Here is a 17,323-nt window from a genome sequence, read left to right on the forward strand (position 1 = left end):
TAAGAGTATGCAAAATACACCCCCAAAATCCTTCTATGTTCTTTTTAACTCTTTGGAAAGGGAATAACCAGTGTAGTTGAGAAGGAAGAAAGGCAATTTATTTCAGCATATAAGGCCTGCAATTCATTCCATGTTCACTAAGAGTAATGCAGTTATTGCTCTGTAAGATAAGACTGGATTGATCATTAACCCCCACCCTGAGTGCTGGGAGTCCAGGTTCCCAACATCACCAAGAAGGACCTCCTAAGCCACTAGTATTGAAATAATTAAAAGAAAAAAGCCTCATGAATAATTTCTTCTAGAGATCTTTGAGAAACATGTAAGCTCCTCAGTCCTTCATCTTACCACTGCGTTGTGAATGGAGGCCTGCCTTTCCTCTCTGCACTAGAATAATGTACTATTTAGAATAACATTCGAGATAAATTAAGGTAAGAATAGATGATCCAGTTGATCGAATCAAAGAACAGAAGGAACATTAACCTCTTGCACAAGGATGCTCTGAAATTGGAATCCTTTAACTGCTGTGCGAATCACCCAGAATTTGTTTTACAACCTGTAGTTTAGTAAGAATTAAAAGTTCTTTTCCTTGGGTAGTAGCCTTCAAAGCAAAAGCAAACATGACGGGATTCAAGTGCAGACCATTTTTACATCAGCCCACCAGATTCTGGTTTGCCTGTTTCACTTCAATGATATATAACAGATGCTGCTGATGGCATCACTCCGAGTTCAGCCATATTTCCAAAAGCTGTCACATTCCATCAATCAAGTTTCCTTGGGAGCAGATGATATCAACGTGGGGGGCCTTCCATTCTCATACTTCAGCTACCTTCTTTCATTTACTTCCTCTGAATAGAAACAAGTATTGTTCTGTTTACTCTAACATGCTACAATATGTGCATACATAACTGTAGGCGACGCGTGAGTTACTTCAAGATGTGCTTTTTCATTGAAGTGCGCTTTTACTTTTACAAATTCTACATCAAGGTGGAAGTAAGAAAGGCTGCAGAGTGCTCATACACTGAAGCTGAAGGAACTTTTCCTGAACGGAGTTAAGATGTTTGTTCCAAGGTTCCTATGGACAAACTACTCTATCCCATGCACTCTGGCCTGAGCCAGTATTAAACATTCCAGAAACTTGTTGATTTGTTCGGATAGTTAATGGCAAGGCTGATAGCAGCAATGTTTTTCAGGGCCTAGAAAAGAGAAGGAAAAACAAAGTCACGTCAAAGATTCTCCCCAATCACAAAATGTAAAGAAAGCCTTGTATTAAATTAAACAGAAATAGATAAATAACCATCCTATTTCTACCTGGCCAGCTCCTGGTAGTGCAGTAATTGTCATGCATCCAGGCAGTTTCAGCAAGGCAACAACTGCATTTCCAGTTGCTGAAAGACTAGCCCCCCTTCCCCATTTCCATGTTTTGGCAGTTGAGAGGTCAGTTTGGTAAAACAGATACACCTGATTACAGCCAACAGCCAGTCTGTGGCACATCGTTGGACTACTAGAGGAGAACAGCATTTCTGCGTAGGTCATTCACAAATTTCAGAGGTCTGTCACAGTACTGTAAGGCCCAAGTACATTCATATCTATTGTACAAAAGTCCACTGGGCAATTAAAAATCATTCATTATCTCTGTCTGACAGAAAAATATAGAGAAAACACAGATCTCTGGGGTTGTGCAATCTTATTACCTGTGCTGTGCAGCGATGAAGATGATCTTCAGTATTTAAGGCAAGCAAATACTCCTGTAGAGATCCAAGCTCCTGCAGCCAGAAAGCATTCAATAAACACCAGCACTTCTACCAAAGATATCATCTGACTAATTAACATGAAAATGCTGATCATTATAGCAGTCCCCAAGGTACCAGAGCTACACACAAGACTGTCCTGGACACAGTTTGTGACCATAGAAAACAGTTTATTACAGACTGTTCATATGTACTATCCAAAATCAGCTCAAGGAGAAGCACATTCAAATACCTTTAAATTAATTATTAAATCAGCATTCCTCTCAGAATAAAGAGTGGCTTGAGGGCCTACTGCCTTAACCACACAAGGAAGAGTCATGGCTATTAGTTAAGGTCTCATGACAGATATCAGATTAGAATTTGCTACCAGACTGCACAAGAGAAAGTTGTTAACGTTTCTGAAGCATTTAATGTTTCTAAAACTCTGATGAACTTTGCCAAGATAAAAGGAAAACTGCATTTAGTTTAACACTGAACTACGTCTCATTCCCAGCACTGGGGAGAGGAGGGGTAAAAATACAGGAACTGCTTACAGTAACTCTGTTTTCTGTAACAAAGAAGAGTTCTGCAAGGGCACGATGAAGAGGAAGGAGAATACCAGGCTTGGCCGTGTCATGACACAAGTTGTTTTCCATATGGGTGAAAAGCTGCCAAAGTGGCTTCAACAAGGTGAGGTCACAGTCCCTGGAAAAAAAGTAATTTAAATGAAATAGTGAGTAACTATCTTACACCTGTGTCTGGGAGGGAAATAAAAAAAAATAAAGAATCCAAAAAACACAAAACCCAAACAAATTTAAGAGAATAAAAACATACAGTTTTGACAGTTAGATTATGTATAAATGAAGGAAGAAACACAAGAAGTATTTTAAAATCTGAATACAGTCAGGTGTTTCAGCACAGTGAATTTCATTCTGAATCAGTGAAGTGGAGAAAAATCTCATATCCATGAATATGTCTTAACAACTTCTCTAAAACTGAGTGGCCTCCTGAAATGAGGACTGCAAAAAAACTATATATATAATTTTGCTAAATGCTCTAGCCCCACTGCTTGAAATTAAATATTATTATTATTATTATTATTATTAATAATAATAATAATAATAATGAAAAATACCAAACTACAGCACTGGGGAGGTGATGCTCTTATTTGAGGCAGACAGATAAATACTGATCCATAATTTTACAAACAACTCCAACCCTGCCTCCTTCCTAACTTAAAGCTAGCTAATCCAAATGTCACTTATCATACAAATACGATGACAAATATTGTTCAGTAATGGGGGGGAAAGGGAGGAAACTCAATTTCAGAATCTATCATCAGATTAACACAAGAAAAATATTAAATATTATAAGCACAACAGAGACTTGATCTTTTAGCAATCAAATTTGTTGTCCACATGACAAAGCAGACATTTGATGAAAAAAAAACCTAAGGGAACTTGAAAAGATAATAAATCAGTGACTACAAGTAATACCAAAACATTTTTTTTCAGACTTGGATGTAGATCAATGTATCTGGAATTCAGAGGCAAGCAAATGGTTCTATGTAATTCTCCATTTTTATTACGGTATGTGAATATTTTTTTACTTCTCTTTATCAAAGTAAACTAGCAGGCTGCTGTTATTTTCATGATTTTCCTTGTTCTGAACCGAGGTAAGTGTCAGTATTCCAGCACTGTGGTCTTTGTTTCCAGCATTTCTATTGAGTTAATGTAACTATACACATTTGCAAGGCACTGTAAAGCCCAAAATTTTTTTGAACGTGTATTTTCATAAGAAATACTCAAGCATTAGCACATCTATCCCTTCTGAAACTCAACTACAGATTTAGTGGTATAACTAAAATTAATAATTTAAAAGTTATTTACTTCATAGGGAATCAGATCATGTTTATTATTCCATCCTCACCTTAAATCTGAAGTACAACTACTACAAAGAGAAAAAATTTCCAGCAAATTAATTGAAATCTATATTTTGTTCTATTTCAGGGTGATTTTTTTTTTTCTTTACAACATCATCTGAATTTATTAGACCTTTTTTAAAAGCCAAAAAAGAAGAAAAAATGTTTTCAAAAAACACCCTTACAATAAGTTTCTGCTATGAAGGCACGACGAATTGTGTCTGAAAGGCAAATTAAGAATACCTACTTCAAATCATGGTTTTCTGGCTTCAAAATACTATCAGCTTAGTCACTTTTTCTTCTCCTGCCCTTTGGTTTTTAGAGCACAAGCAGTGATCAGCACACTTACCTCTGGGCGCTGCACTGCACTATCTTCAGGAGGAGGTGGATAGCCTTCAACCGCTGGTGACCCGTCTGACGGCACGCTACCCCGACCTGCCATTCCCAGATTTTGGCCAGTGGGAGGTGAGGAATTACCCTTTCCTCAGACAACATCTGCTTTAGAATTTCAAACCCTAGGAAAAAAAACAACATTCAAACAGCTGTTACTTGTGTAGGGATCCATTCTGTTCATATGCTCAGTTTTCTCCATATATTAACTATTGCTTCAGAAAGTAGGAAATATTAAACAAAAATACAAATAGAAAAAAAAATCCTGACATAATTCTAGACATGACAAGTCTTTTCTGCTGCAAAAAACTTAGAAAGAATACTATATGAAATAAAAGTTTTGCCCTAAGGCAAACGAAATGCCAGTCTTCACTATTATGCGATATGCAGTAGAGTTTTGCTGATTGTAAGTCATCCACCAGCTTTAATTTTGTTAGAAATATTTAAGCTCTAAAATAAAGTAACAAAACCTTTTATGCTATATCTAAGAAATCAGATCCAGAAGCACCCTATTCTAATGGATAACTTTTTAAAAAACACAGTTACAATTATTTTTGTTTCCAATTATGGCATCTTGGAGCTTTACTAAATCCTGGGTGTAATTACTGTCATATAATAATGTTACTTGCATTCCAAGTCTCATTATAATTGTTATCTCCAAGCCTCTGAGAAGATTTGGTATTTCTAGCATAAAGTCTCAGCAAATAAGAGACATCAGTCAAGTTTCAACTTGAACAAAACTGATCACATTATTTCCAAAACACTGGAGAAAACTAATTCTAATTAAAACAAAAAAAAACAGATAACAAGTTTTGTCCAAGTCTGTCAAAATTCAGCAAAGGAACTCCAAAAAATCATTTCAGATCCATTCCAAACAGAGCTTACCTGTCTGAAACCTTCCAAGATGACCTGCTGTCACCGTAAACTTATAACCCCACTCAGTATTACTCATGTCAGAAGTGAATCGGTAATAGAGTGTGTCTCCTGTGTGCAAGGGAATGAAAAAAATCCACATCACTACCTTCTGAGTTAGTTTTGCTATCATAAATACAATTCAAATGAAAAGTTTGTCATTAAAATAAATTAATCCTAGATATTGTCATTCAGGAGAGGTGATCCATCTACTTTTTGGTAATTATGAAATGGACAAAACAATATGATAGAAAGGAAGTTGAAGCAAAATGCAGAGTGGTTTCCACTGAATAAAGATACTTGCAAGGATTATGTCTCTTACATTTTTGTCAACTACACAGAAGAGGAGGGAGTTAAGAAACTCTACACTGTACACAATTAAACTTCACTTTTCCAGTCGTGTTAGGGATCAGTTCTGATTTATGAAAAGAAGAACCTCTGCATAGGCAGCCAGATTCACAGTCCATTATGCAAATGTAAAAAAATTGTGAAACTAAAGTTGTACTGCTCTTACAGGTCAGAAAATTCAATTGCAGACTTCTGCTCTAGGGAACAAAATCATTAAATTTAACAATTTTAAGTGCAAGAACTACCAAAATGTTTAATTTTACAATTAAAGGCAGTGGAACATTCAAGAAGTTCTTGTTGTTCTAGCATCTACAGCTTCACAATCACTGGCAGGTAGCTGTAATGCTAAACAGAACAGATCCTTCCCTATTGTGCTCTGTAATACTAGATCTGGTTAAAACTTAGAATTTCCTTGTATTCCATGAAAAATCCTGGGACAAACATGGTAGTTGTCATTGAGAAGCACAATTTTCAAAGTGGAAGAAAAATTTTGAAAATATTTGTTAGGATAAAACAAAACCAGTATCTAAAAAGCTGTTCACCTTTTCATCACAAAATGGAGACATTGCTCTCTCCTACTCAGAGGAGTCTTGAGAAAGCCCTGCAATCCAATGAAAAGCCCAGAAGCCTTCAAAAGCCTGGTTTCAGTGAAATCAAGAGCCTTCATCCGGAGAGCCTTGGCTGGAAATGAAGTTTCACAAGGTGAAACTCAAGTTTCACAGCCAAGGCTGCTCCAGAACAATGGGCCTTAAAGTTCAGTTTCTTGGCAAACCTCTGCAACTACATGGGAGGAAGACAGAAATAATTTCATAAAAATCCAAAATATTTCTACAGAGCACACATTTGTTTCTAACTAGGACCTTGTAACTCAAACTGCTTTGCTAAGAAAGTTCCTAAATCTATTTATAGCTACTGACAAGTACTCTAAGTCAAAAGCTTCCTGCAATGCCACAGAGCTCAACGGCTTAAGACAACTTAACATGAGCAGCATGGGACCATGCAGTCCTTCAGCGCACCAGCATTTGCTCCTCTGTTATCAAAAACATGATGAAAGAACTGACTGAAGTTGTCAGTCAAATGACTGATATTTTTTTTTCAGCTATGCTCTGTGGCAACAACTGGAGCCAAGGTGCTGGCACACAGTATTTGCTCTGAGCACAGAGACAGGAGATAAGCCTATCTGTAGTTTGTTGGTTTGGGGTTGGTTTTTTTTTTAAATGTGCTTCCTGTGGAAAGTAAGACAAGGCAGAAACAATGTCAGTGAATATCATGCAGAACAAGGACTGTGTAAGAACATTATCAAGATCAAAATTTGTTTCCAGTAGCTAAGTGCCTGCTTTGATTGAAGCATGGAAAAAAAAGGTCAAGCAGCAGAACAACAGATAAGCCTACTTTTAAGAAACAAATGCAAGAGCAGCACGTCAGATCAAACAGATTGGCACAAGAAAAGGACTTTTTTCTCCCCATACATCTCAGGAACATCCACATTTAACTGTCATCTTTCAGTAGTTTCTCTCCAGAGCCCTGGATACCAGCAATTCCCTGTATGTTTACACTTTAAAACACTGGATATTCACCTGGAAGTTCAAAATCATTCCATTTCTGCGGAGACCCACTGAAGCTGTGCCGATCCTGCTGGAAATCACTGCTGCTGGACATGAGCAACTCATCACAGCCTTCTTCTGTGTTACACTGAGAGTCAAATTTGATTGAGAGGTAGATAGCACCGGGAATGTGAACTTTATCCTGAGAAATATACATATGATCTTTGTATACTGTGATACCATATTACCAAGAAGCTACTTAACTTGCACCATACAAACAAAGCAGATATAACATAGTACATCATCTCCATGGGGAAAAACCTCTTCACTCTTTTTATCAGGAGCTAATTTAACAAATGTAAAGCACAGCCTATTGTTTGCATTAGCTGTTGAAAGTGTAAAAAATTAATTGCTAGCAATGCTTTGCATTTTTCAAAGTGGTAATCGCTGCTGATACTGATCTCACTGCCATATTGTAAAGGTTTATAATTCATTTTAAAAATAACAATCAGAAAAGCAAGAGCTGCAGGGAAAAGAAAAAAAACCCAAGACTGCTTAGAGGCAATAATTACTTACCAAAATATATTAGAAAAATGCTTTCAAACAATACCAAGAAAATAAAATCAGAAGCTGTTTGGGTCAGGAGAAAATAGTCTAAAATGAGGAAGATAAGAAAGAAAGACTCCACTCCTTGTGTCTAACAGCACAAGGAAGTAAGGGGCCAACTGAAACAGACCTTTGGATGAAAAGCTAGAAGTATTTGCTCATTAAGGCCCTGAATGTTTAAGTATATGATCTGCTTCAAACACACACTTAATAAAGCAATTTAAATTATGCACTTTTGATATGATTGAATTAGGACTGCATTAAAGTGCCTTATTTGATTCTTTACAGGGCAAGGCCTCAGTCATTTGGCATCAGCCTTTTCAAAAGCAAGACTGAACAGGTATTTCACTGGTGCTTCAAGCACCCAAGTCCCACAGGTATAGACATGGAACATTCCAAGACTTCTGCTCCAACCACCTGGCTGTTTTTCAACTAGCCTTCAAATCATGCAAATCCACTGCACTGCAACACAGGAATAACTTACCTCAAAATTAGTATTGTTGTTATAAGGATGTTTTGATTCACGCATCTGGACTGCCATTCCGGGTTCCTCCATGAACTGGCAAGCTGTCAGTGCCATTGTTCCTAGCATGCTCTTGCTGCACCCATGCAGTACCTTCTGTAGAATCTGGGGAGAAACAACATGTCATGTAAATACAATTTGCTATCAAAACACCATTTACAAACTTACATGCTGATGACTGAAATGAGCTATTTCTAGCCACACATTTTTTGGAAGAGAGAATTGAGCTACTAGAAAGAAACCAGACAAATTCAAAAATGATGTCTACAAGCATCAACTCCGTAAGTCCAGAAGATTTAGTTTGTCCTGTTTCAATCTTTCAGTCTTTATCTGACAAAAACAATGAGAGGTATTAACTACATCTCTTTCCACAAATGCTAGAATCAAGGCTAATCCATAAAGTAATTAACAGTAAACTAAAGCTGTAAACAAGGAAGGTAAGTTTGTTAATACACTAGGCAGGCACCTTTACCTTCTATACCTACAGGTTTTCATTTGAACAGAATATGTCATATGTTTTAGCCTTCAAAATGTACAACTCCATGTATAAAAAAGGAACAATTAAGTATCAGTTCAGTGGCTGCACCGTTTGAAAGCACTAGATGTAAGATCTGTGTCTTTAAAAATACAAATAAATGCCATTTAATCTATCAGGACACACTAAATGATAATTCACAACAACCTTAGTCTCCACTTTTTCTTGTTTTTCAAAAGTGTGCAAAAGCTCTTAATGAGGAGTCCTGCTACTTGATTCCCCTTACAGGTCACAGCAACCTATTACATCTCTTCATCTGCAATTTTCTAACTCCTATAAAATGAAATGCAAGCTCAGAACAAAAGGTTCATCTCCACATCAGCCAGAAATGGATTTCTTGGGGAAAAGGAGTTTAAAACACAAAGGCAGTATGTAGCGTAGCTGCCTGAACGCATTTTTTCCTCCCCACACTTGCAGAATAGCCTAAGACAAAGGCCATGTCTTTGTATTTAATATGCCTTAGCAGATTTTTACTCCAACAGTTCATCCTGTCACCGTCTGAACCTATATAAACACCCTGTGGCAACAATTTCAAAAGACACACTGTGTCAAGAACCAGTTCTTTTGGTTTGTTTTGGACCTAACACTTGCTACCTTAATCTGACACTCCTTTGTTTTCTTACTGGGAGGGCCACTGAATAATACTTGCTGTTTAACTTTTGCATGCTGCTTACTGTTTTAAAACTACAGAGAAGGAAGAACAGACCTTTTCATTACTCCTCCTCCCACCATGCTCCCACAGGGCAAAGATCTGGGATGAAGAAAACTAACTGGTTCCTCATACTGAAGTTATTCCATGGTTATAATAATTCCTGCTACTCTTCTCCAGACCTCTTCCAGTTGTATTGCATCTTTTGTTTGGTTTTTTTTTTTTGGACCAAGAGCACACTTTTGGTTCAGCAGCATACAGACACCTTCTGTCTTATTTTTAATCCCTTCTTTGAAGATTCCCAGCACTTGATTTGCTTTGACTGCTGTGAAGCATTGAGCTGACATTTTCATTACAACATTCTATTATAATTCCAAGATCACTTCCACCATGGTAACAGTCAGCTCATCAATGGGGTAGCAGGTATTACAACGTACACATTGACATCTAACAAAAAGCAGCTTTTAGAATGCACTGCCTATTTTACCAATTTCCCCATAGGAGTTATTTTCCCATGTAGCTCTTTCATAACTGAAAGAGTTGTCTCCACAGAGCTGGTTTTTCCATTTTCTGTTAACAAAACCAGTACATGAAGACACTGACAGATTCCAACTGCTTCTTCAGAACTAATTTAAATTTTGGAGTTTCAATTTAGTTTAAAAAAGGAACAGCAAAGTCTTTTTGTTAGTCAGAGTCTTGTGGCATGTAGGCACAGGGCTTGTTCACATGCATGAGTGAAATCCACTTACTTTTTCCCATAACTGCTTTTCCTCTAGCTGCATAAGCATGTCCAGTATGTATGTCATATGGGCTGGGCCACTAAGATCTAGGATTTCCTCATTTATTGCCACATCCTCTGGCCACTCAGCTAACAAGGATGCCAGCACATGCCTGGCATAAAGAACAGCCGTTGCCTCATTTACACGATACAGGTAGTCCCTCACAGCCTTTTTACTTCTAGAGTCCAGCTCCTTGTGCAAGAGTATGGAACTCTTGGTACGACGTTGCTTGGCATAACTAAGCTGCAGATCACTCTCAGTGTTGGTTATCAGTTTCTGGGCGACTGGATTGGTTTCTTCCGTTGCTTTATCACAAAGCACAGGCTTTGACTGCAAAAAAGAAATGCAAGTTTGAAAATAGGCTCTCAACAATTTACTTCTGTATGTTTGGTTATCTGATCAGTCCATCAGACTGCAAGCTGAATTCACAAATGAATTTGTCTTTTACATACTGAAAATCAGATGTATCAAGGAACATATATCTACAGGGATAGACTTCCTCAAAAAGACTCTTCATGTCAACAGGCTTCACTATACACTGATGCATCCAGGGCTATACACACGAGCAGAAACAGCAGTTAGAATTCTAACCAGAAGCATTAATTTAAGCAGACCTAGAGAGGTAAGGCAGAGCACTATGCTATTTGTGACACAGAATGAGGCAAGTTGGGAGGAACCTTTGAATATAATTTGGTCCAAATCCAACTTAAAGCTGAGCCAAGTTCAAAATCAAGGCTTTGTCCAGTTAAGTTTGGAGAATTTCCAGGGCTGGATATTTCACAGCCTCTGTATAAGCTGTTGTAAGGCCTATTTTTTTTTTTTTTTTCTTATAATTACGTGAAACTACTTCAGGAAGCCCTTGATCCAGTTTGCTACGCAACTGATAGACAACTGTGCTGGTGATACCACACAACCAGGAATCAACACCCAAAATAAATCAGAGAGCTGTGGAACTACGCTATTGAATGCAAAACCACAAGCTTAAAAGTGTAGTGTCTACTTTACAAGACAAATTCATTGCTTCCTTTTTCTGAAGTTACTGTAAGATAACAATAGCATGGTAAAACAGTAACACGGCATAAGCTGACAGTAATGAGATACAATCTCTCTTGTATAAGGAGAGGAAATTACAGCATGCAATCACAATTTGTTCTCCTGATCTGAGAATCAAGTTCTCTTACTTCCTTAAGAAAGAAATTACAAGGAAGAAATACTTGCTTCTTGTTGTACCTGCTCAGTCATTTTGACATAAAACATTAACAACAGATTATTGCAGATGTTCAGGTTTGAAGTTACTAAACAAACCTGAAGTTATTCAATGCCTAAATTAATTTATTTCACAACTGCGCCTTTTTGTGGAGACGTACGCACCAAGCAGGGTAAGATGATCATATCTGTATCTACTGCTTTGGAACTGTGCTCCTCCAACCTCAAACGCTTGCTGGGTTGCCATTTCTGAGCCAGTGTTCGGATCCTCTCATCTGTTGTAATTACATCTCCATCAAACCTTTAAAGAGGAAAAAGTTAAAAAAAAAAATACACAAATGTATTTTGAAAGTAATGCAAACTTCATTAGTGACATTAAATGCAAATTAGTCTTCCTACCTTCTGTTTTAGACAGATTCATTAAATTCTACCTATTTTTATCATGTTATGTTAACTAGCTTCCCTTTTCTAACAAGTCAAAGGTTTCATATGTTATAAAATTGTTCATCTCTGAGAAAACGGTGGCTCCATGACATGCTTTGATTACTAGAAGCCACATGTAAGTTCTCCATTCTTCCTCAGGATAATTTAGAGACATAGTAGATCTTCACAGGGGAGTTATCATCTCCAAAAGAACACATGATGTATTTCAGAAGATGGTGACTTGCTTCCATAAATACCACTTAGTAGCAGTTTATTTCCTCACTTTTTCACACATGAAAACCAAATCATACCCTTGGAACAATTTCTTTTCAGTGCCTCTTAGATTTTAGGTTACCACTCACACCTAGTAACTTTGTTTTTCTGGTGAACCCAGTCTTTCACATACCTCTTTTGAACTTCCAGGAAAAAAGAATCTGTTCTTTTCATCTGCAACTCATACATGGCTCGCAGAATATGGAGAGGTGCATTAAGTGCATCGTGTGTCATCTGAGCAAGGAGAATTTAAAAATAATTAAAAAAAAGACATTACAGAGGAAAAAGAAAGGTAAGTTTCTTCAAGGATAATCTAGGTATTATTTTCCCAATTATCATACAGGTAGAGAATTCCTGAGCTTAATAATATCTGGATTAATAAAAATAAAACAGAATTTAACAAAAAGCTTTATAATGAATTCGTAGTGTTCATTGCTGTAGTCCTAGTATGAAGTTTTCCTTCCTTTAGATAACGATACATTGGAATTAGACACCTATATTCTGTAAATTTAGAAGAAAATCAGCTGTATAAGCTACCAAATATTTTATGCAACTAGCAAATTCACAGTAACTTCAAAAGAGGTAAAAATAAGATTAAGTACCAAGAAGCATATTTTGGTGGCTTCATCCAAACCCTCCAGAGGATCAAGTTTGTTCTGCTCTAAATCAACAGGACCAACAGTAGGTTGCTCCACATCTTGATCTTGTTCCCTCTCTTCCAGTTCAGTATCCTCACGTTCAGCCAGGGAACTGATTTCTTTCTTTGAGGAATACAGCATTATTGACAAAATCTGCATAGAAAAAAGGTAGCATATGGTGTGACAGTTGTAGATATTATTAGTGTATCTGCAATCGGCATTTTATAAGAACATTATAAGACTTGGACAGTGCTTAACACAAGCTATTCTAAAAAAAAAAATAAATAATCAGCACCTAAAAAAGAAAAAAAAATCCAAAACACAAACTCAAACCATTTCCCACTTCACAAAGGAGTTACACCTTCCATGCTGCTACAAAGACAACTTAAGAGATTAGACAAAAGTGTAAAAAACTGAGAAAACAATTGTATAATCATTTCAGTACATCAAAGGTTTGAGGATTCTTAGACAAGAACTATCACCAAAAAGCCAGCAAGGTGCCTACACACTCTTCTCTTTCGAAAACGTACCTGTGGCTTCATCACCCAACAACACTAGTACTCATAACAGCAAGAAAATAATGTTACACACTTCCTTGGACCTCCAGTTTGTGCCAGCCTCAGTTCTGAGAAAAAACATTGGCAGAGCTACAGCGAGACATTATGCTTGGGGAAGAGCATTCATTTGGTATGACACTGCCCAAACTAGGGGGAAGATGAGACACTGAGTCAGGGCTGGTTCTCTGGCAGTCAGTCAGGAGACAGCAAGAGCCCACAGTCGAGATCTGATTTTATACTGTTCCTAAGCAATCACTTGGGCAACTTCCCAGAGGAATTCCAGGGCTTTACTTTCTCTTAGTGTTGCTCCAGTCCTAAGTATGAATTAACACAACTCTTACCTATGATAAAACATAACTAACAGTTGAACCACATTTATCTTCCAGCAATGAACGAACATTCAGAAGAACGTGCCCACAGGCATATTGATCTCCCTATACTGCACTGTGGTGATACCTTCTACATGTCAGTGAGTAACACCAGTAACGTTTTCCTTCAAGATTATTTTCTAAATTGAAGAATGGAATTGTCAAGAACAGTCTAAATAACATTAATCAAAGAAATGAGTAGGTGATTAATATCTCAGCTTGCAAATTTCTTTCAAATACCATCAGATTAATTAAAATCAGCTCCTGCTTTAAAGAAGTTAGACTATTATCTACACAATTATGATGGGCAGAGGAAGGCAGATTCAGGGAAACAGTTAATATTTTTATAAAGACTAATTAGAAATACTTGAGATTTTCTTCACAAAAGGGAAGTACAGTGCCATAACCTCTCAGGTCACTGTGTGAAGCCTGACTTTTTACAGAATGTAACTTATTTTCTTACCTCCAAGTCTCTAAGAAGCCAGGTCTTACTGAAGCCAGTTCCTTTGCTACATTTCTTTACTAGAAGCTTGAGTAAACCAGACTGAAGAAAGGCAGCTTGGATTTCCTTAAAACCATGAATCTACATGCACAAACAGACAGACAGATGCAAATAAATAAATAAATGAGAACAATGCATCACAATGCTTGCAAGGCCTTATCCCATGGCCTCACGTAAAATTCCTCCCCAAATGAACTATGGTAGGATTTTTTTCTTTCATTTCCCTTGGAAAAAAGCAACAAAAAAAACCTCACCAAATATAGATTCCCCACTTCAAATACCTTAAGAGTATCATCTGTGACACACACAGAGTACTAACTGGATGTCTGTTTTGTTCTAACAGTCCAAAAAACCCCCCAAAACCCGATATCCTCTCTTCAAATATTTCAGGAGTAAGAAAAGGGGTAATGCTCCACTCCTTAAAATGTTATCCCTATAAATTTAATGAATGTTTAGCCCCCACCAAGGAAAAACGATCCACCTTTCAAATGACTCATGAATGCTATTTAAAGCCTAGCAACATTTTCTGTCCCCTACAGACAGAGGATAAAAGGAGCCAGCTGGGTGAGAAACAAACTTGTGTTAGTTTCCCAGTGTGCTTACCTAATACTCAAGTTCCTGTTGTGCAAGGTAGAATATGAACTTTTATTTATCTATTATATTCTACATGTCAAGCAAAAGATACCTTAAGTGTTCTGTAAAGCCCCTTCAGAGCGAGTGACAAGACCCAAGTTGCTTCAACTGCCTCAGCATAGCTACTGTCCATGCTGGTTTGCAGAAGGTGAGTGGATATAAGAACAAAGTGCTGGAGGTACTGTCTCAGCTGGGTCTGGGAATCACTGCCTTCTTGTCCACATTTCTGAATCAACTGATAATCCTTCACTACAAGACACAAAAAAACCCCACAATTCACTAGGTTCCTTTAACATGTTGTAAAATCATCTCTTACCAGTAGATGTGAGTAGGCTGAGACATAAACATAATCCATATGTGAAGGACATTCTAATAACCAGTCACATTAAAGAGACTGTAGAAGAACCACCTCTCTGCTCTGCTGTGGTAAAATTATGCTCTTGTACTGAAATTATCTGAGATTCATGGAATAGTCAAGAAAGTATTTCATTTTTCAGTGCAAGTTAAAAAAAACCCCTAGATAACTTCTGGCAACAGCTGATTGTCTGCATGTATTAGCACATAAACAGTTCAGCATACAAAGCAGTGTGTGCTGTATTTTACAATTAGAATGGGGAAAATTGTGACCTGCAATTGATGTGATGAAATAGATCTTGCTGATCTGACTGTTTAAAATGTCAACAATTTAAAAAACATAATAATAATAAATTAAAGCTTTTATATTAAAATCTTTTTTTTTTTCAACATAAAAAAAGCAGTCTAGTTTGTTGATTTTAAACAACTTCAATAGTCGAATCTTAGGACAACCTTTGCTTTCTTAACTTCACAATATCAAGTCATGTATGCCAAAATTGAAAGCCCTCAGTCCTAGAAATCCACCTGATTTGTTATAAGTTTAACATTTAGCTCGACAGAACTTTCAAACAAGGTGAAATACAGGAAGAAAATTCTCTCTGGTACAATTAATGACCCATGAAGCAGCAGCTGGCTCTGGCTTTTTGGTTTTGTTTTCTCACAGGTTTTTTTTGGTTGGTTCGTTTTGGTTTTTTAATGGCCTTTAGATACCATAATAGCCGACACACCACTCTACCAATGTGCCCTAGAATGGATTACTCTAAAATATCCAGACAAATTCCCTGGAGTATACTCTACTTCATGCTGTATAACTCTTTTTACATTTGTGTCTCCAATTTTGGGGGTATCCAAACTGTTTTGAAATGTTCTTCCAGACAGAAGGAAAGCAGAGAAGACAGACTACTGACATTTTATAAAGCATATGAATAAAGATGTTAGGCCTGTCCTCATGGCATGTTTTTTTACAGGATCAGGAAAAAACAGCCAAGGCAGCATCATTTCAGAAGTAATCAAGTGATAATGGGTGTTCCTTTGTTTTTAGTCTTCATTTGCTAGTAGGTAGCACATCTTGCCCCCATTGGAAAAAGGCACTTCATGAAAACACAGGGTATTTTTTGGAACAACAAAATGGATTATCCCAAAAACATTCAGGCTCTGAGTATCTTTCCTTTATATAGCAGCACCTAACTACAGAGAGGCAGCACTTGCATATTTTAAATTTGCAATAGTTTTAAAACATTAACACATGTCTGTAAAGGATAAGACACAAGCAGTAATCAAATATCAGAAACAATTCCTTAGTCAAAGGCCTATTTCTGAGATTTCTCAATTAATAAAATGGTCAATGGTTTTCTTAATCCTTTTCTGAATAAAAATAAATGTTAGAGTTTTGAAAAGAAAAGCCTCCATAATCTTTACTACAGAAGCTTCACAATTTGGTTTAACCTACTAACAGGAAATCAGGCAACTTACTAATAATGAAATTCAAACTCTGCAGACCTGCAGAAAGTGGCCTAGCTAAAATATGCTTTTAGGTATCCCTAAGAAACTGTAAGGAAATACTTTGTGATTCTTTGATAAGATAAAAATGTCACAGAACCTGTTTTTCTCTTTCGGGTTTTGATGTCTACTACAACTGCCCTGTTTTTCTCAGTGAAATGCTTCAGGATGATCACGTTATGAGGCTCATTAGCATTATCCATGTACACAGAACGAGTCCCCATACACAGCACCTGAAATTGCAGCAAAAGTTTCAGTTATTATTTGGAATATTTATTTGTAAATACACAGCCATCTTTTACATTGGTTACATTTGCTTATACTTGGTATTGTATTTTTTAGCTGAACAACCTGCTCACTGGCAGGTATTTGCTGATCTCTAGAAAATGACAGTTCATCTTATAAAAAACCACCTACAACCACCAACTTCATGCTACACAGGCAACATATCAGAGTTATGACTACGAAGAGTGAGATTGGATTGTTTTGCTTGCATAAAAAGTCTTTTTTGATATTCAAACATACTAAGCTGGTTTTCTTGTGACAGTTAGCACTCAAAGAAATGCAAGGCAAAACTAGCTACATTATTCTTCATTAGATAAACAATAATTGTGTGCAAGTGGAAAGATGTGAACTCTAAGACACGCTGTGTTTTAACAGTTTATAAAATAGATGTCCCCAATTGATAAAATCCATAGTATTTAGAAAGAGAAACCTAAAAGCTCTAATCAATTTTGTTTCCTGTAGTATTGATAGGCCACTTACCTCAGGAAACCCAACCAGCACCAATAAAGTGAAGATATTGGTGTGCTTTAGCTGGAAGGGCAGTTGCTTAATGCAATGGTCAGTGAAAGCAGCGATCACATTATGCCACTGCACAGAAGAGTTCAAAGATCGAAGAATATCTGCCATGGAGCTTGCCCAGTCCAGACCTA

General features: G+C 37.0%; 1 protein-coding gene across 1 annotated transcript in view; it reads right to left on the bottom strand.

Moving 5' to 3' along the window:
• Positions 1-481: 481 nt before the first annotated feature.
• Positions 482-17,323, bottom strand: part of ZZEF1 (zinc finger ZZ-type and EF-hand domain containing 1) — a gene marked incomplete at its 5' end in the record, with an annotated part of 54,136 nt that continues 37,294 nt past the window's right edge. Inside the window, 15 exons of the mRNA XM_029087413.1 lie at positions 482-1,193; positions 1,692-1,763; positions 2,282-2,432; positions 3,998-4,163; positions 4,924-5,022; positions 6,876-7,044; positions 7,933-8,076; positions 9,905-10,264; positions 11,306-11,441; positions 11,970-12,070; positions 12,439-12,627; positions 13,863-13,982; positions 14,587-14,783; positions 16,489-16,621; positions 17,154-17,320. Coding sequence (XP_028943246.1) covers positions 1,119-1,193; positions 1,692-1,763; positions 2,282-2,432; positions 3,998-4,163; positions 4,924-5,022; positions 6,876-7,044; positions 7,933-8,076; positions 9,905-10,264; positions 11,306-11,441; positions 11,970-12,070; positions 12,439-12,627; positions 13,863-13,982; positions 14,587-14,783; positions 16,489-16,621; positions 17,154-17,320 — 2,279 coding nt within the window. The remainder of the gene's footprint in view (positions 1,194-1,691; positions 1,764-2,281; positions 2,433-3,997; positions 4,164-4,923; positions 5,023-6,875; positions 7,045-7,932; positions 8,077-9,904; positions 10,265-11,305; positions 11,442-11,969; positions 12,071-12,438; positions 12,628-13,862; positions 13,983-14,586; positions 14,784-16,488; positions 16,622-17,153; positions 17,321-17,323) is intronic.

Source organism: Antrostomus carolinensis, unplaced genomic scaffold, assembly GCF_000700745.2.
Source record: "Antrostomus carolinensis isolate BGI_N321 unplaced genomic scaffold, ASM70074v2 scaffold18550, whole genome shotgun sequence".
Classification (NCBI taxonomy): domain Eukaryota; kingdom Metazoa; phylum Chordata; class Aves; order Caprimulgiformes; family Caprimulgidae; genus Antrostomus; species Antrostomus carolinensis.